General features: G+C 38.1%; 2 protein-coding genes across 2 annotated transcripts in view; one reads left to right on the top strand and one right to left on the bottom strand.

Annotated features, from left to right (window-relative positions):
* On the bottom strand, positions 1-6,793 carry Smp_004040 (transcriptional adaptor 2 (ada2)-related; the record flags this gene model as incomplete). Its single annotated transcript, XM_018793070.1, has 8 exons — positions 1-95; positions 144-223; positions 2,800-3,298; positions 6,069-6,141; positions 6,186-6,429; positions 6,467-6,564; positions 6,601-6,660; positions 6,692-6,793. The coding sequence occupies 8 exons, from the start codon at positions 6,791-6,793 to the stop codon at positions 1-3; spliced, it is 1,251 nt and encodes a 416-aa protein (XP_018647619.1).
* Positions 6,794-17,891: 11,098 nt separating this feature from the next.
* Positions 17,892-20,287, top strand: part of Smp_124340 (hypothetical protein) — a gene marked incomplete at both ends in the record, with an annotated part of 29,734 nt that continues 27,338 nt past the window's right edge. Inside the window, 4 exons of the mRNA XM_018793069.1 lie at positions 17,892-18,198; positions 18,234-18,415; positions 18,449-18,651; positions 19,416-19,672. Coding sequence (XP_018647618.1) covers positions 17,892-18,198; positions 18,234-18,415; positions 18,449-18,651; positions 19,416-19,672 — 949 coding nt within the window. The remainder of the gene's footprint in view (positions 18,199-18,233; positions 18,416-18,448; positions 18,652-19,415; positions 19,673-20,287) is intronic.

Here is a 20,287-nt window from a genome sequence, read left to right as displayed (position 1 = left end):
CTAACCCGTTAATTGTGTTTTTCCTGTTAATTGTGTTTTTCCTGTGGCTCGTAAATCAAGTAAATATTTAATTTCATGTTTCATTAATTCTTCTTCTAGGAAAAATTCCAAAGTAAATTACGTTATAAATAACAATGACTTACTATACAAATTCTCCATAAATTGTTTCCCTTGTATACCAGTGAAATATCTTAGAAATGGTTTTAATTTTTCGTTTAAATAACTGAAATAAAAAGAATTAATTTTTGATTACATAAGAAGTGAGACAAAATTTTTAAAAAACAGCAAACAAAACTTTAAGTAGACTTTCAAATTAATAAACAGTGTTCGCTTTCATCACAGAACTAACACTAGCTGTGAAAACCAATAAATACTAAGGTTCCCTGGTACCGCCGAGAGTGTGGAGAGTCTGCTCTCCCTCTCGAAATGCTCTCACATGGCCACGCGTATATAGCCTCTGTCAAGGAAGTCCTACTCACTGCATTCTCGTGGCATTACTGTTGTTTACGAAATTGAGAGGACGAAAAGCGAATGTTCGGCGCTTTAACCGGGTTCGTGGATACGGAGGGTCCACCTAGGGGAGTTGGAAAACCGTGATTCCAAACCAATCGTGCCCATGGGCTGACTCCAGTATCTTGAGGGGACAAATGGAGTATGAATCAATTGTTTGTCACCGGCTACCATGGGACTACATCTTCTCACGATGCTCCACTGTCTTGTGGATCAGACCTTTGGGTTAAAGGCTCCGGGTGTGGCCTGTTAAGTAAACCACCTGCTTCAGTTTGGGCACCTAGGCAGTATCTCAGCCCTCACACAAACCAAATGAGATTTGTGTGGCGCATATATATCTGGTGCCTTTTTGTACCAATATTTATATGTTTAAATAAACAAATAAATCTAAAACTGTCTATTGTCCTTGACCAATTTATAGAATGATGACCAGGTATGAAGAAAGAAATCTGTATAGATCTGAAATCTATCGGTCTGTCAAAACTCCCTGATTAAGGTCCTAACGATGTAACTCAGTAGTTTGAGACGTAATCAGACAAAGCATGGAATCAAATCCGATGAAGATCCTGCTATAGTTTCCTTTCACATGCTTTGTAATAGGAAGAGCGACTCCCTTTACTGACTGAAAGATAAGTCTTCCGTGGTTGTACTTATAAGTGAACTGTACCCAAATTAAACAATATCTTTGTGAATATATATACTTAATGTTCATTTGTATTGGACCTTATATATATTTCATAAGTAAATATTTCATCTTTATCCGGATTACGATAGTGTGTACCTACGACACAACATAAGAGCTTGAAATCTTTTTCAACAAATACGATACAGTGAGTCTACGGTGTTGATGAGCTATAAACTAGATAGGGACGGTTGTTCAGTTCCCACCTTAGTTGTCAAGGGTTCTCATTTCACAGCTTGTAATGAACACTCACTTCTGTATACGGTAGTTCAAAAAGTATACATATACAATCAACCAAACAATAGAATCCTTCAAGCAATTCATTCAAATAAAGAAATGTAGTACAAAAGAAAGTGACAAGCAGAAATATTACGCTGATTAAAAGTTAGAAGAATGGATATATATATCATACTATTTGGTGCCCGTCCGCTGAATTGATCTGCACCTCAGAGTTGACGTTTATTATGGGATTCAAACTCAGTACATTTTGTTTCAAACGCCCAACCCTTTATCCGCTTAGCTAATGAAATTAAATAATCATTCACTTGTACAATAATGGACATGAATTTTAAGTTAATAATCTACACCATTACAAATTAAATTGAAATTCACAGCCGTTGCACAAGCTAGTAGTTGTATAGGTTAGGTAGTTGAATGGATAATGTACTGGTGCTTGAAGCCATATGTACTTGGTTGGAGTTCTGGTCAAAACATTGAGTAATGCATTTCGATACATACTCCCTAATTTCTTTCGAATCACTTATTGCTATCTGAGTATACAAAAGAACCCTTTTGAACCAACCTCATTTTGATAAGTGATCAAAGAAATTGGATGTTACACGTACATACATATCCCAAAATTGGAATTAAACCTAATGTTAATCGACTTTTTAATTCTGTGATGTTGAGCAGAAATTAGGTCAAGCACCAATGAAATTATAGGTCAATTTTATGCTTTCTTAATGTTTCGACAGAATATACCTTTGTCTCATGTCTTGTAAGTGATCAGCAACTAACATCAGTTAGATTAGTCTAAAGATGATTCCTAACTTTGAATTAAGAGTCTGATTAAAAGCATTAAAACAATAAGCATTTGTCTACTGAGAGACTCTATTTTCTCAGGACGAAATTTTCATTTTTACTGAATGTTTGTGGATTGAGTTTTGTGTTATGTTTGGTGTAAATCTAGAGGAATATAAGAGAGATTATCAAAGTTTTATTGTTAAACACTGTCTAACATTTGGATCAGCTGGTTTGGAATTATACTAACAACCTGACTTCGTTGATTGTTTCACTAATCATGGGTATATTTCAGCCGCCTCATACGATAGGTTGAAATATTTGTGAATTATGAAAAGCACTTAACTCACTTAATCACGGGGCAAGTGACCTTAAATAATATCAATATTGGATTTTCTAAAATGTATGTATTATAGTATTAAAACTATCACCAATGTATAACATGAAATAGAATTCTTATTCAAGTTGCCATAAATGGAAGTAATGATGACTGAATTCAGTAACGTTTGTGAGTGAACTAACGGTGTTCGCCTTAGAAAGAACATCAATATTTTGTCATGCTACAATATTACTAATTAAAAACTTACAATCCGTTGAAATCCTCCAATGAGTTTGTTGATTCAACTTTGTAGATATTAGTTGAATTTATACTTTTGGAATCGGTTAATACTTGATTATTCAAAACATTAGATGAGATATTGACTACAATTGGTGCACCTTTTATCAACTCAGATGACTGAACAATAAATGGAGCAGCAAGCCAACTACTTGGAGAAGGCTTTTTAGTTGAACCTTTATTCAGAGATTCATTAATGTTGGATAGTTTTCTCATAGGTGTTATTTTATTATTTAATTTGTTGTGTGATATATTTGTCAATGATGGTGGACGTCCACGATGTTTACTTCTGGCAGGTGTATATCCTTTTGCAGTGTGTTTTCCTACTACAGGGATACGTTTTTTTATACGTTTGTTTAAAATAAATGCTAGAATATGAGGAATCAAAGCATGCTCACAAGCGATTTCTTTGCGCCTTTGACGCTCACGCAATCTTTGCATGTAAATATTGACTTGTGCTACTTTTAAAGCTAAAAAAATATTGGATAATTATACAAATTTTAGTGAATACTCAAGTAAATATCTGATATTTTTAGAGCTGACTAATACGGTAATAACTAAAAATTAATACATATACCAACAAAACAATACCAAAAGTAATGAATAAGAACAAACAATATTAATTTTAGTGACGCAGAAATTTATCTTTCTTTGAAAAAATAGACGTTCTCTTAAAAAAGATTATTACTACTGAACAACTGACGATCGTCTATGCGCAATCAGTTGTTTAATTCCTTTTAGACGACCAACCACCGGATATATGTGAAGATGACTCAGTTTCACATAAATTTAGGACTTTAGATTTTGACGATTATGTAAACTTTAAAATAAGACAGATTCGATTGAAGTGAAATATCTTCATATCGTAGTTATTTTTTTATAATTTCGTGTCAAAGTAAACCAATGTTAATTAGGGAAAGTGAGGAAATGATTCCGTAATCGAAGCATTGAAATTTCAATGATTATTTTTGAACCTCATGATGGTATTTTAGTTTCGGGTAGCTGATTAGTATAATTAGTCTTCACGGAAAACAGTTTGGCACTAAATTAAGTGTGCAGACCTATACTCGATTCGCTATGCACAACAATCAATCAACTAAATATTCAAAACTTACAAAATAAGGGTGAAATGATATAACTATTATGATGGAGTTATGAGATCATTGGTTAGAGGGTGTAGTTTTCAACTAATGAATCGCAGGTAAGAACTTCGTTTCATCTATTTTGGTTCAGATAGTTGGATGGTACAGACTCAGACATACACTACGCAAGGATCCATTCATAGTAGATGGAGTGAGATTCAACCCACGATCCAACGATTAAAGATCGAATCTCCAAACCGCAAACTTCCACCATCCAATTCAATGAATTTATACCTTAAAGTATTTCTTTTTATCCCAAAAGTATAAACTAGTTATAATTAGGCATCTAAAATAGCAGTTTTTATCAAAAAAGTATCAGATACCGTGACATTATGCTATTATCTACTAATTATTAAAATTTGGTCAGTTATTACAGAAAAGATTTTAACTCCCTGAGACCTGATGATATCCACCACAAAATGAATTTTATTCACACAATACTATAACACGATTCAGTGATTGACACTTTACGTTGTTTCATGCAAAGTCTAGTGGAGAGCAGTTAGTCGTCTATTCAAATGGTGGGGTAGTTGCAACGAAATAAGTTATTTATCTCTGGTTAAACAATTCATCATGAATAAAAAATTTAATAGGAAAAGCTTGAATATTGTTATCAGCATATTTACTTTTTTCTGAAATAAACGATGCATTTTAGTTTCCACTATACAGATTTATTTAAGACTTATTTTCATATGATATCATTTTGACAGAGAAGTGTTCAAGTACGAATTCAATCCTTTATTTTTCATAGAGACGAATATCAGTTAGGTTATTTGTTAATATGAGTAATCGATCACTTGCTAGAAGTATGTAATCTGAAATACATCTATAAGAGTGAAAGTGATTAGGAGTATGATCCTCAAGTAATAAACTGGCGATGATCTACTAACGAACCAATATTTTGATTTTAAGGTTGCTTTCTAGAAATAAATTCGTCTGTAAATCCCTCAAACAAAAAGTTATGGTACTTAATGTGAGGTAGCTTGTACTTCGTAAACATCAAAAATATCTTACCATTTACTTTATCTAGGACTTAATCCATTATGTGCATTTCCCATAGGTTTGTACTTTAAAAAATACTACCGTTCCTTTTTTTAGTTTTTGGATTCTTTAATTTTTTTCACTCTTGATTTTTTTCGGTAGAACCTCACTTGAATACCCTGGTACTTTTTTAGATGAGACAAAAAAAGTCGATCTCAACTATTTTACCATTGTGATATATTATCAGTTAACTAGTTTTAGACTTCTTTAATTACACATTGCGTAAGCGTTACACAAACTTAAATTGTTATAAATCATGTCATATAATCTCGTGCTATAGTTCTTATTATCAAGTTATTATGAGTGTTTTTCACTCAAATTTCACAAACTCCAGATTATATTTTGTCAACTAGGTTAAAATAAGACGCAAACAATAAGAACCCAAATGCCTATCAGTCAGTTATGATCAGTGTTGAACCTAGGACAAATGTGAATAAGTATTGAGAATATGGTTCAAAAAACAGTGTGGGTATGTATGAAGACATACTGCAGCTCAAGATCTAGATGGAGATAAGTGTATGCATCTGAGTCATTGCGACATTTTGAGTCATGTCCCCAAAGTTTTCAGTCGCTGATTGCGGTTGTTGCGCAAATCTTAAAAAGGTAGTCTGGATCTACCAGGGCGGGTCAGACTATGGACCGATCTTACGTTTTGGTTTGGGAGACTCTTGACTTCTATTAATATAATCTTATTCAGATAAACATCACTCGTTGAGGCAAACAGAGATTAGGCCTAAGAAATAGTTTAATTTCTTAACTGAATTTCTTAACGGTTGTACATTTCAGTCCCCCTTTTTTCTTTTTTTCACCCTTTCTCTTCCTATTTTCATTGTTTTGTGTGGCGCATATGTATCTGGTGCCCTTTTGTACCAATATGTATGTTTAGACAAATAAATAAATAATAAATAGTTTAATTCTATTCATGCTTAATTTTAAAATTTCGATACAACCAACTAGTCATGAGTAAGATGGAACTAAAACGATTTCTAGTCAGGGATGAAATAGAGCAGTTACAAAGATCCATAGCTACTACAATAAACTATTTTAATCCACATACCGTCCTCTAGGTCATCATGAGAAAAACTGGGATGTAATCTACATAGTATACTCTCAGCATCGTTGTCATAATCCTATAAAAAATCTAGATAAACGAAAGTGTCTGAACAAAACTAACTCGTTCAAAGTCACCACGATTTGGCATGTAACCCAACAGCTGTTGATCTTCAATATCAATAAATGGTGCTTTTGGTGGTTGCATAGGAGATGCCACTACACGGTTTGTGTGATCTGTAATTCGAGAAGGATATTTATTATCATTCAACAGCTCCAGGCCAAATACTCCACCCAAATAGCGATTACAGTAATGATACATGCATTCTTCAGAGCTTTTAGTTCCCACTTTTAGAGCTATATCCTCCCTAAAAATGTAAACTGAGTGGGAGAAAAAGTACGTACCAATTCCCAATTCCATACTGCTCCAGTGCTTCAAGAAGATTCAATTCCTCCTCAGAATTCCAACCCTCGAGGATAGAGTGTGGCAGTAAATTTAGTCTCTATAGTAATCAACAGAGGGATTACAGAATATTTACCGAAACCCGATAACCATGGTTTTTCTTGTGTATCCCAGACTCAGCACCGTAACAGTAGCACTGAAAGTAACAATAAGTCTAAAAAACTTACAGTAATACATAGCTGTACGCAATCACATTCAACACATATCAGATGCACATCAGCTTGTTTCAGACAGTTCGAGCATATATTTTCTCTTGGAATTGTGGACATCTGTTTTAATAGTATGACATATATATATATATATATATATATATATATATGTATCAAATAAAAAACGATTGGTTTTATTCATTATAAAAGATAGTGTAAGTGTTTTTAAACTGAAAAATGGATGCTTCCGAAAGATATGGGAGAATTTATTTTTGAGACCTAATACAATAAATAACTTCAATTCATCTCACAAAACTTCGAACTAGGAAACAGTGAAGAGACTTTACTGCCTACTCAGCATGATGAAACGATTATGAAGCAGTTGTTTGCTTTTAAAAGTGGTTTGGTTTATATATCCGTATGCCTGTGTAGTTATTTTTTTTCAGATACTGCATCACGGTTACGGACGTAGTACGTGCTCATACTACATGTAAAATTATATTTCCGTTCAGTTTAATGCACTATCCGCTGATCAAAACTTATAATAAACTTGTGCAGAATGTTTCTAACTCCGCCGGTAGCTCCTCCGGGGGCTACTGCCAGTCCCAAGCCCGAGTAAAGGAGGAGGGTTGGGCATGGGGTTATCGACCCCATCCCGTAGAAAACCAACTCGCTAAAAAGACGCTAACCAGAAAAATTATTGAGCAGATTGTTTTTAACCGAACACACACAAGTTTAGCTCTGCCAGTGAAACACAACACATGTAATTTCAATCTATTGCCCTGATATTTTCGCTTTTTATTCTCATTCTTTTAACAGATAAATTGCACAAAAAACACAATATTATTCTCCTTAATTTAAGTCACCTAGTCAACAACTGATAATTTCCAGTACAAATGAAGAATTTTCTCAAATAAATGGAACAATAATAACGTGACTAAACACAGGGAATTCTGGAAATATTGTCGACGTTAATTTCACTAAAGCTTTTGATAAGATATCGCATAACAGGCTTCTACTGTAGCTGGGACATTTAGGAATTGCTGAGCTGTTGATCTAGGGTGAAGACTTTCGAGTAGGCTGTCAGCAGATAGTAAGAATTTTGTATTAACCAGTACTTCGTTGATAATCACAGAGCTTTGTTTTAGGTCGTTTACCGATTACACTTATTGTTTTTTATTTATTTATTTAAACACATAAATATTGGTACAAAAAGCACCAGATAAATATGCGCCTCACAAATCTCATTTGATTTGTGTGAAGGCTGAGATACTGCCCAGGTGCCCAGACTGAAGTAGGTGGTTTTCTTAGGGGGCCACACCCCGAGCCTTTGACCTAAAGGTCTGATCCACAAGGCAGTGGAGCATCGTGAGGAGATGCAGTTCCATGGTAGCCGTTGACCAACAATAAGTTCATACGCCATTCGTTTTCCCGATCGTTGCTCCTACCTTGACGTGGTGGTCGGGCTTGCCTATCGTGATGAAGCAATCGAGCTATGCTGGCTGGAACAATCGTTCCTCGAGGTCCTACCATGCCAGACAGGTCGGTTGAAGAGCGGTGAGACTAAAAGCAGCAAACCCAAGGTCCGAAGGCGAAGTCATACTGCTGACTGTACAGAGGTGTGACGGCAGTAAGGTGTTTCCTTCAGACAACCAGCATGACAGCGATGCTGCCTTCCCACAAGGAGGGGTGGGGTTAGAAAAGGTCGACCCTAAAAATGCACACCTCGCCTTATCCCACGGATATCCGTCTCCGGCGGTAAGGTTTTTTTTTTGAAGAACGGAGCTAACACAAAAACTACCCACAAAAAGGTCGTGTGTGACCGACCTCAAGCAGTTGTCCCTTGGGCACTGCGGTCACGCTCTCAGGTCATTAAGACCACTTCTAACCCAATTTCCTTTTCAGGTACCTCTAGAAGAATCCTTCCACGATGTGGGCAACCGGGAAGTGATAACTACCCTCATACCTCTAACAACACTCAAGACCACTGTATTCATAATCAATCTCCTTCTTCAATCCCTACTATTCCTTCTACCTTGACTTTCAACACTAAACTTCCTCTCTCAGTTTCCTCCTCAAGTGTCACCATGGCCAACGATTCTAGTGCGCGAAACGCTGTCCCAGGTCTACTAAAACCTCGCTCCAAACTACACATAGGAGCCTTCAACGTACGTACCCTATGCCAAATCGGTCAACAGACCTCCTTAGCTAAAACCCTAGAATCTCGTACCATTGATGTATGCTGTGTCTCCGAAACACGCATACAGGATCCCAGTGTGGTCATTCACTTGACCTCACCTCGCCAAAATGGACAGCCGACGAAATACACCCTCCGTGTATCTGGCGACCCGTTGGCTAGTTCTCGTGGACTTGCAGGTGTAGGCATAGCACTAAGTACAAGGGCAGAACAGGCACTACTAGAATGGATCCCCGTTAACAGTCGCCTGTGTGCTGTCCGGCTAAATGGCTCCGTAAGAACTCGGAAGGATAGGGACACACGTCGTTGCCTTTTCGTCGTTTCTGCCTACGCTCCCACTGACTGCAGCCATGATGAGGTGAAAGATGACTTTTACAGAAAGCTAAGCGCTCAGACATAGTAGTCGTAGAGGGTGACTTTAATGCCCAGGTAGGCAGCTTAAATCAAACAGAAAGACATTTAGGTGGGTGTTTTAGTATTCCGGCTCAACGAACCGATAATGGTGATCGTCTGTTGCAACTATGCTCAGACAATCGTTTATTTCTAGCAAGCACTAATTTTAAGCATAAGGAGAGACATCGTCTAACATGGCGACCACCTGCACCAACCCAACGATGGACTCAAATAGACCATATTGTTATCAGTCATCGTTGGAGAGGCTCAATAGAAGATTGTCGCTCGTATTGGAATACTTGTTTAGACTCTGATCACGCTTTAATACGAGCGCGCATTTGTCTGCGCCTCAATGGACGCAGGAAAAGTAAACTAAGAAGACCCGTTAGGATTGAACTGGAGGACGAGAAAGCCAAATGCGAATTCCAGAAACAACTGAGTTCACATCTAGGCAGTTCTGTAAACGAGACTGACCCAGATGCTGCTTGGAAAGACATACGAACAGCTGTGGAAACAGCAGTAACATCTATTAGTCATTTAAACCACAGGGCTCCAAAAAACCAATGGATTTCTTCTAAGTCTATTTCACTGATGGATTCGCGTAAACTCATCCCATCAGGCTCTGAACATGACGACGAGCGTAAACAAATTAGATCTAGGTTAACTAAAAGTCTAAGGAACGATCGTGAGCAGTGGTGGGCAACGAAAGCAAAAGAGATGGAAAAGGCAGCGACTGTAGGCAACACCAGACAACTATTCAGACTAATAAAAGAAACCGGAATTAAGAAGTCAAGTGTAAGTGAGACAATCTCGGAAAAAGACGGAACCCTTATCTGCTCTCAACCTAAACGTTTAGAACGATGGGCGGAACACTTTAAGGAGCAGTTTAGCTGGCCTTCAGCTACTGCACAACTACCCACTATTCCTAGAAAACCTGAATGGAACATTGAAGTAGGCCCCCCGACCCTACTTGAAGTTCAAAAGGCTATAGGTAATCTGAAACGAGGAAGAGCAGCTGGTCCTGATGGATTGGCTCCAGAGGTCTTTAAATATGGTGATCCAATTTTAGCGATTAGGTTGACTAATATTCTGGCTAAAATCTGGGAGACGGATGTAATCCCATCCGACTGGTCACAATCACTGATTGTCCCAATATATAAAAAGGGGTCGAAATCATCCTGCGATAACCATAGAGGGATTAGTCTAACTAACATAGCATCTAAAATACTAGCCTCAATAATTATCGGGCGCCTAACTAAGACTCGTGAACTACAAACACGAGAAAGTCAGGCTGGCTTCAGACCTGGTCGTGGCTGTATCGACCACATATTCACCATTCGTCAAGTTTTAGAGCACAGACACGTTTATCGGCGTCCGACAATGATAGTTTTTCTTGACTTGAAAGCAGCATTTGACTCTGTAGACCGAGAGGTTCTGTGGCAGTGTCTGTCATTGGAAGGTGTACCTGAGAAGTATATAAACCTTTTGAAGGCTCTTTACTCGGACACTATTAGTCGAGTGAGAGCTTATGGCGAACTGTCATATGATTTTACAACCTCAAGTGGTGTCCGTCAAGGCTGTCCACTATCCCCGTTTTTGTTTAACTTCATTATAGACATGTTGCTGGAAATAACACTCTCTTCGACTGAATCTACAGGAATTGATCTCCTACCAGGGGGACCACTAAGCGACTTAGAATACGCAGATGACATAGTCCTGTTTGGTGAAGACGCTGACAAAATGCAGAGTCCTCTGTTGGAACTCAGTAATAATGCCAGGATGTTTGGGATGCGTTTCTCCCCATCCAAATGTAAATTGTTACTCCAGGACTGGCCTGCGTCAACACCCGAACTAAGGATAGGGAGTGAAGTAGTCGAACGCGTCGACAACTTCACTTATCTCGGAAGTCTGATCAGCCCTAATGGGTTGGTGTCTGACGAAATCTCATCACGGATTCAAAAAGCTCGTTCGGCTTTTGCCAACTTACGTCACCTATGGCGAAGACGAGATATCCGTCTATCAATTAAGGGACGAGTATACTGCGCATCAGTTTGCTCTGTTCTACTTTACGGCTGTGAAACATGGCCATTAAGAGTAGAAGATACTCGTAAGTTACTAGTATTTGACCACAGATGCCTTAGAAATATTGCTCGCATCTGCTGGGATAACCGGGTAAGTAATAGTGAGGTTAGACGCAGGGTATTAGGGAACGATGGTAAATCAGTTGATGAGGTGATGAATCTTCATCGACTGAGATGGTTGGGCCATGTGTTACGTATGCCTGAACACCGATTACCACGACGCGCTATGATGACTAGTATTGGGGACGGTTGGAAGAGAGTTAGGGGCGGCCAAACCAAAACATGGCATCAGTGTTTGAAGTCGCTAACTTCTAGTCTGAGCCATGTTGGCAGATGCAGACTACCTGGTTGGGGTCCGCGTGACTATCGTAACCAATGGTTGGAGACTCTGTGTGACATGGCTCAGAATCGATCACAATGGCGTAGGTGTATACACTCTTTATCTTCCCTTAAACCTTGAGACTAAAAGTGCTTCATATCTCTCTTCCTTCCTGTACTATATCCTTATATACAACCTATAATTTATATACTACTACCAACACTAAATTAACTACTATGAATCCGGTGTTCATCTTGTTGTGCTAACGAGGTATGGCAACTTGGACCGATGCATATATGTGCCTGGTCCTACGTTGTAGCTGACTGACTGACTGACGCCATTCGTTCCATCAGGATCCTGGAGCCCACATGCACCATTGGTTTGGAATCAGGGTTTTCCAACTCCCCTAGGTGAACTTTCCATGTCCACCAACCCGGTTAAAGCGCCGGGCATTCGCTTTTCGTCCTCTCACTTTCGTAAACAACATCCCCGCCACGAGAAGGCAGTGAGTAGGACTTCCCTGGCAGAGGCTATATATTCGCGTGGCCATGGGAGAGCATTTGGAGAGGGAGAGCGGACTTTCCCCACTCTCGACTGTACCAGGGCATTTGGGGGCAATGTAAATGAACTCCCATGTATCACTATGTCTCGCATGTTATTTAATGCTGATATCAAGATCTGACAGGCAGAAGAGGCTGATGTACGTGCACTTAAGTCCAACCTAGACATTTTGGCAAGTTGGTCTAATCTCTGGCTAACACTTATCACTGCAGCCACGTATATCTACATGCAAATTATGCACGTAAATGTCAGTAAATGCAGCATGAAGGTGTCAGTGCCTTTAGTCCTCTCTTATAATGATCTAGCACTTATAGTAAGTCATAACACAAAGAACATGGCTCACAGATATTCGGTTGTAGATAACGAGTTTAGAACTAAAGGGGGGGTTAAAGGAGTGCTTTCACCAATAAATAAGAGTATTTTCGTGAAGTTTACACAACCCTAGTGGCCGAAAGCAGAAAGCCGTGCACAAGCCGTACTCTCTTGCTTAAAACGTGGTTTATATCACTTAGAAAAAGTAGAAAGGATAGTTGTGAGTGCAGAGAGCTGAGTAGCTTAACAATCCTAACACCGGTTGAAAAGTTAAACTTCTTTTCTGAAGCGCAGATTAAAAGATAGACTAGTTGCAGTTTAAGGGCGAGACTATAATTTTTGGACGAGCCAATCATAAGCATTTGAGGGATTTCAAGGCTACGACCCTAATTTCAGTACCTGATGCTCACGTACGATCGGTTCACAGAGGATTTTAGAGACGTGACAATTAAGCGGTTACAATGAATGGGACTACTAAGAGGTTTCTTTATTGTAACTTCGGTAGTTAATTGACTTGTAGACCTTGTGCAGGCTACCCTGGTGATGTTATCTTTCGATGTTAGAGGAACAAGTCTGCTAGAATAGGAACTTTTTTCTCTCCATCCAGATTGAGACTAAGTCAAATTATAATATTTGCTGCGAACTGTATAATAAAAGCACCAGTAACATTGGCTGCGACACTCGCAGATGTTACTGAAGCTCCGACTGTTTACTGGTATGAGTATTGCAGGGATATATGAGTAAAAAAAGTGACAAGCTCACACAACTGGAATACACACAAACAATATTGAAGCTATGTGGTCGAAGCTCAAAGGGCTTTTGCGACTTCATAATGGCTCCAGAGACAGACTATTACGGAGCCGAATAGATGAGTTCCTCTACGTATACATTACGATTTTTGAACATCTGAACCTCTTTCTAACCTTGACAAGTTTTTGAACCGTGTAAAAGAAGTGTATCTACTTTAATTCTTTGGTTTTGTGTAATATATTTTTACTCAATACCAACTGTTTGCTGATTCGCTAATAGATTTCAAGATTGTTTAAGATTCGTTCATAGGTCGTCTATAAATGATAGTCTTGCCGTGTTTTCTTTTCCACCCGACTACATAACTTCCCTCTAATCTGGATAACACAATTACGATCACAATTCCTTCTGCGACCTCTTTTTTGCACACGTTAACTTTATATGACCAACCACTTATCGGAAAATTAACCCTTGGAGGATCATTAATAAAATAGTTCATTCACTTAAAGGATATACAGCAAATCCAATTACAAGCGTAGTTACGGTAGACGAAGACAGTTGCGGAAAAACAACTGGACTAACCGTGATGGAATTTGTGATTTACTAGAAAACGAATGTTCAGGAAAGTCAATTTCCTTATAAATTAGTCTAAACAAGTGGACAAACTTATCAATAGAGATATAAAAACCGAGGAAGTCATGAGAAAGTATGAAAAAAGATGGTAGTGAAAATATATTACCTTTACGTTTAATTTTATTATGCGAAGAATTAGGCAATTATCTACCTACTTTAGTGAAGTCAGGATGGAAGCACTCAAATGAAAAAGATGTAACGTACCATACATATACCGCGCCTTGAGAATATATAATCAACGCGTTTGTCTCGAGCTAGAACGGACGGATTAATTTCTTCGTGCTCGTTCGCAGTTATTTTGATACGCCTTCAACCATTTGATACTGTCCAACGATTGGTGGTTCAGCTACTTGAGTGCACTCGTTTCAGTCGGTATGATAGTTATTTGTGGATTTAAACATTAAAATTTAAACACGTAGTTCAGCGAACGTGTAGATTAAACAGTAATAATGGTAAGAAACAGCGTCGATACTTCGTGCCATAATATCCAAGGTATTCTCATCAGTAAAAATTAGAATGAAGAGCAATGTGAATAAACGATCTATAATTAATATAAGGAGTGATATTCGTGTTATTTTGTTGCACGTGGCTAGAGAGGAACTTTTACATAAAATGTATTCATTAGATTCCCCACCGTTCGTTATTCTTACTGAAGTTAAATTCATAAATACGAAAAACTGTCCGAATCACAAATAAATATCTAATCCACTGAGCCCATAGGTTTCAAATGAATAACTATCTCTGATATTCACAAAAAAGGCTGAAAGATATGTCGTAGCATCAGTAGGTATAAGCTCATGTGTTCTTTATGCGTGACGTAGCCTCTTTGATCGCTTCCTAAGAACCTAAAATACCACTGTCCGCTCTAATTTATTAAAAACATTTAAATAATTGCAAGGACACTAGCTGAGCTTTGACGTTGAAGATAGACAACCATACCGAAAAGTCTGACCATAACCACAACAAGGTCAAATCAGTAAGTGACAGATCTAGCTGACTCTATCGACTGCTCTAGTCTTGGTTACTAAAACTGCAACATACACACATCCTAACACTTTCAAACACAGGACGTGTGATAAGATACTAGGTCCACACGAAATCGCTCGCTAGTACGGTCCAAAGTAACGTTGTACTTTCAAGTGTTTTTGAGGGCTTTTTCTACTGTAACGTATATATACTTCACCATGTTATTTCCCTCCGTCGAAACTTTCGTTTTGCGTACTTTCTCCATAGATTGTTTCACATTTTGCAATTCGGTCTATTGAGTAGCATGCACAATGATGGCGCCGCAACCAGAACTGATAACATGAATACAAGAACGACCAGTAGAGTCAGAATTCTCTGTTCAGAGGTTAACAAAATCCATATTTCTAGAAACAAGATCACGAAATGGCCCAAAATCACACCAGATAAAAAATCTTAAAGTAACGTGTGTAACATAGATCACTTAACCAAAGCATCGAAACTAAGTTTCCAACTAAATAATCAGGATCATACACCTACCCAGAATCCTACTCCCATCAAGAATAGCAAGCAGAAGATCAATAGGAGAACCTTAGGCAGCACGCATTGCAAGATCACAAAGATCTCTCTAGCTTAGAGATGGTAGTAATATTTAATGTCAACTTCACAGACTAATCAAACCTGGAACCAGCAAGCTCAGAACACCTCTCAAGCGTTGTACGAGATGAAGGTCTTAAAAATATTCAACCAACCCCCAGGCTAGTATTAAAGCGACCAAAATCCCTCCGCCCAGGAACGTCATCACGATGTGTTAATATACAACTGATAATCTTGAAACAGTTCGCGGAACTCATCAGCACACTTGTAGCCAATAGCCTATTCAGTCACTCAGTTGGTTCACGCCGACTCTCAAGGGAATGAAAGCAGATCACTCTCGAATCTCCAAAAAGAGCGTTTGAAAAATCCCTTCCTGTTACAGAGCAGTTGCATTGCACTCGATGCTGTCAAAAGTAATGAGTGAAACAGTTGACGAAAAAAATGAAGGGATACGCGGATAAAAACAACATTCTCCATCAAGTACAACATGAGTTTTTGGAAGAAACGTCTTGTCTTTCCAAACTTCTCATGGAATGGGATGGCTGGATGACTTGTTGTGGCCGAAGCATAACGGCTCAGATATTATTTCTTCAATTCGGGAATGTCTTCAGCCTGTTTCCTCACATATCCCTCATAGCGAATGTTGCAAAGATGGGTTTCACTGACCCATTACAACATTGACCCCAAAGGTCTCTGGAGAACAGGATGTTTCTTGCCAATGTAAGTAGAGTGCGCGCAAGTTTATTGGTCTCAACGTAAGTAGTTTCACAAGGAAAATTCTTAGATTCACTTCTGCTCTTGACCTTTACTAACGACCTGTTAGATAAAATAATCTCGACAGCACTTATGTTTGCAGACGACACAAAGTTCTGGTGGTTCAAAGAATGTGAAACGGATTCATTTGAACATCCAAAGGACCATGCGATAATAGGGAAATGAGCAGCAGATAATGGGTTTAAACTCAACTTATCGGAAGGTCATGCCATAAACATTCTGCTTCATTTTACATAAAGAACCTATAGACTCCACGGAAATGCGCTCTCGCTTGTCTCCTCAGTGCGTTATTTTGGGCTTATAACCGCGGTAAGTTTGGACATCAGCTCAAACTGCACTGGAAGATGCAGTCAATGCAAACGCGACTCTCCACTTTATGTGTAGACACTTGGGCTTAATCACCACAGAGTTTCTCCTAACACTGAAACTTACACACGGCTTCTCAATGTCTTGCTGCCTTCTTTCTTCAGAAAAGACATTGTAGAACATCAACGTTGATGTTCTATGTCGAAATGTTTGGGGGCCTACTGTAGTTAGACGAGAATGATGACGAACCAACTAACGCTGAAGTCACACCCTGCGACCAGCCCTTACGTGGATTGAACCATCGACGCATCAAAGGATCATGGACGCTATGGAGGCTGTACAACACAAAGGACGTTATTACAAGAATATATTAGTTAAGGCACAACCACGAAAACACAGAAATGAAAGAACAGCCACTGCCGCGTGAGCCAGTCCATGGCATATGATGATTGATGCGCGTTGACTATCCTTGACCTTGACAGGGATCGATGATCTGTTCGATATTCAGTGACATTTCACCGACCCTACAACATCAAACACCCAGACACCCTCACAGATTTTCTCATGGGTTGCCTCCATTTGCAAAGCTCTTCTAGTCGAAGTAGCCACAGTGCCATTGATGGAAAGGTTCGGTGGAGGAGGCTTGAACAACATCTACTTACCCATGGATAACCATTCCTCTCTTGAGTCAGCTGTATCTGATGCATATCCCATAAATTACCATGTTTACCACTAATGCATATCAGTAACTACTTCCTATCCCTCTTTTCATTAACCCCGTTTTCCCTTTCAATCCTCCAACTTCTTCTCCTTACACACAAACAACTTGTTAGCTTATCTGTCATTCGTGAAACAACTGTCTTTTGGTAGCACCCACGTCCTCACTTAATTATTTTCGATATAGCAACCAGTCTCCTGCCTAGTAATGTGATAGTTTCGATGTTCGGAAATCCTTCTGCAGTGAGACAAACGGACTCATTCGTATTATAACATATGTAGGTCCACAGATAACTGCCACATTACGAAATTGGGGAATCGTAATGTAGTGAAAAGTAACGAGAGCGAAAAGCACAACCGCTTTGTACAGACCTGTGGCCAATACACTGGATATCGAATCCTATAAATAGCTATAAAGGACCTATTTTCTGTATAACAGTCATTAAACATTGAGATTTGTTATAGTGTCTCAAAAACTAGACCTTCCGAACTTTCTACCAATTCGATCTAGATTATCTATTACGCTTTTCAGACATTACTCTAACAGTTCTCAATTTCAGACACAAGAGTACCTAAGACAATATAAACTGAACAATACAACTCGACATTTCTTACGCAATGAGGTGGTTTTTCCTGATTTTTACTACCTTAGGTTCATTTCTACCCAGTTATGTATTCACCAAACATCCACCACTCTATTCTTATGATAATTCTATGCTTGTTCTTCTTCATCCGTTTGATCCAAAACTCCTCAAGTCATTAGATGCTTTAGCTGATTATTCTCGGATATCAGTGTACGAGATGCTTATGTATTTAGATCATAAGAAGTTAAAAGACAATCCACTGTATAACAACTCTGCATGCGTTGTCGACGTGACATCGATTGTTTATGGAATTATCCGATCAAACGAAGAGGCAGTGAAGTGTAGGCACACGTGTTTGATTTTATTTCTTTCGAAGGGTTGGATGCTGCAGGCAAGATTGTCCCTGGTGTTTATGGTGGTGGTATCAACTGGTTGGGAAGCATGGAATTGTGTCGAAATATCACAGATTTTAGCTACGGTTTATCCCAACATGTCCAAGGAAAGTATTGTTCCGCATACGCGAAACTTCCTTCAGCGGGAGATGTTCCTGAGAAGATGGTATGTTTTTCTCCTTATATTTTCTTATATCAGTCATTCGAACTGAATTATGGAGTGTGCATCCCTCACACTTGTACGAAGGATGATTTGATTTGGCTACTAGATATGGGTTTGTCAATTTTCAGATATAATTGTGTAGTGTTTTCCAAGGTAAATTTATCCATAGATAAGTCCACAAGCTTCTGTCATGCGAATTTCGGAGAACTACCTAAAGATAGTTGGTTTTGGGTAGCAATGTGAGTTGTAAAACTGTTTTTCTTTATTTCAGCCAGCAATGTGCGACAAAAATCAACACTGACTCTTCTTGTTTGACTGTTTGACCACTTTTCACTGATTTATCTAACTAAATAAAAGCTTCTCGTTATTTTCGTGCACTTTGTGAAGAACTAACACCGTCAATATTGTATTGATGATGGTTTTTACTAGTTATATCCATCAATACTTCTCACTCAAAATGTCCTCCTTCGACAGTTTGGATGCTGTTATGTTCAAACAACAACTCACAATGATATTTTGAAATATTTCAATCAATATGTTAACAATGAATTATCAAAAATTTCCCAATATAGGTCAGATAGGACTCGGTTAGCACAACTGAATATATTGTTTTACGATCTTGCATTAAGTGCTAAATATTGTACAAGATAATCATCATTACATACAAACACCACACTTATACAAGATGGAACTAATCATTTTCATTTTTTTATAAGAAAAGGTTTATGTTTATTGTTGGTTTCGCAGTCAGTCACTTCAGTTCCACATAGTTGCGCATGCAGAAAGTTACCATGTAAAAAACTAGGACTATGTTGTTGATTTACGGAAGTTGAAGTTTATTGTTCGCCGCCTTGTTGGCTGACAGTATTTGATGATGTCAAAATGTAACATTTGTGTTTACTGCTTTTTTGTTAAGTGTATACCTAACTCACTTTAATTAGATTTCAGGTTGGATTTTAACATATTTTTGCACACAAAGTAATTCTTTTTCCATTCTTTTTAGGTCTGTATTAGTTATCGTGATCTCTCTTCTAATAAGCGGAACTGTTGTAGATTTAGTTCTGTGGTGTGGCTTAAATTATCGTATTTGTGAATTTTCGTATGACAGATTGATAAATGTCAGTATGCCAGCAGAAGCATCTACTTCCAGTGGAGCTATTACTAATTGTAGCGAGACTACTGAGGAGGAAAATATGCTGGAACAGACTACATCTAACCACCTTAGCACATATAGGCTATCATATCTTGAACATCGATCAAGTAAGAGAATTTGTCGCTTTTAAAGCCATTATTCTGTAATACTGGGTTTTTCAGTCATTTTTCACTGATAGATAAAGATATTTTTTATCGAAAGTTTTTCTAACTGATCAATTGGAAGTAGACGAGCAGAATTCCTGTAGTCTAATTATATGGGTATATTGTAATATATCTTTCATTATTCAATTTAATGTACAGAGTTTGTCAGTATGCAAAGAATAAACCATTTCAAGTGGTGGACACATTTTTTTATTAGCTAAACTAGACTTTTTGTGATCCGAAAAGTTAGGTTTAGATTTGTGACCGGGTGATACTAGTCTGTCTCTCGTGACCGTAAATTATAGATGACCTACGATTGTACCTTTTTAACGAGTTCTGGAGAATCAAAAGCCTATCTTCATTGATTTTTGGTATGCTTCAAATACAGTCAATCATAATCTTTAGTGGTTTAGCAAATACAGTAAAAGTTTCTAGGTTATGCTCATACCTTGGAAAATAAGTTATTATACTTCTATAAGAAAAATTGTAGCTTTGGTATTGTGGTTTATTTACTTCTAAACCATGAATTTTCACAAGACCCCATTTTTAATTTCAAGTTATCTTTGTTCTAGACATATA

The sequence above is a fragment of the Schistosoma mansoni genome, chromosome 1 (genome assembly GCF_000237925.1).
Source record: "Schistosoma mansoni strain Puerto Rico chromosome 1, complete genome".
Lineage (NCBI taxonomy): Eukaryota > Metazoa > Platyhelminthes > Trematoda > Strigeidida > Schistosomatidae > Schistosoma > Schistosoma mansoni.
Note: the sequence above shows the minus strand (reverse complement) of the source record. Positions and strands in the feature narration are given on the sequence as shown.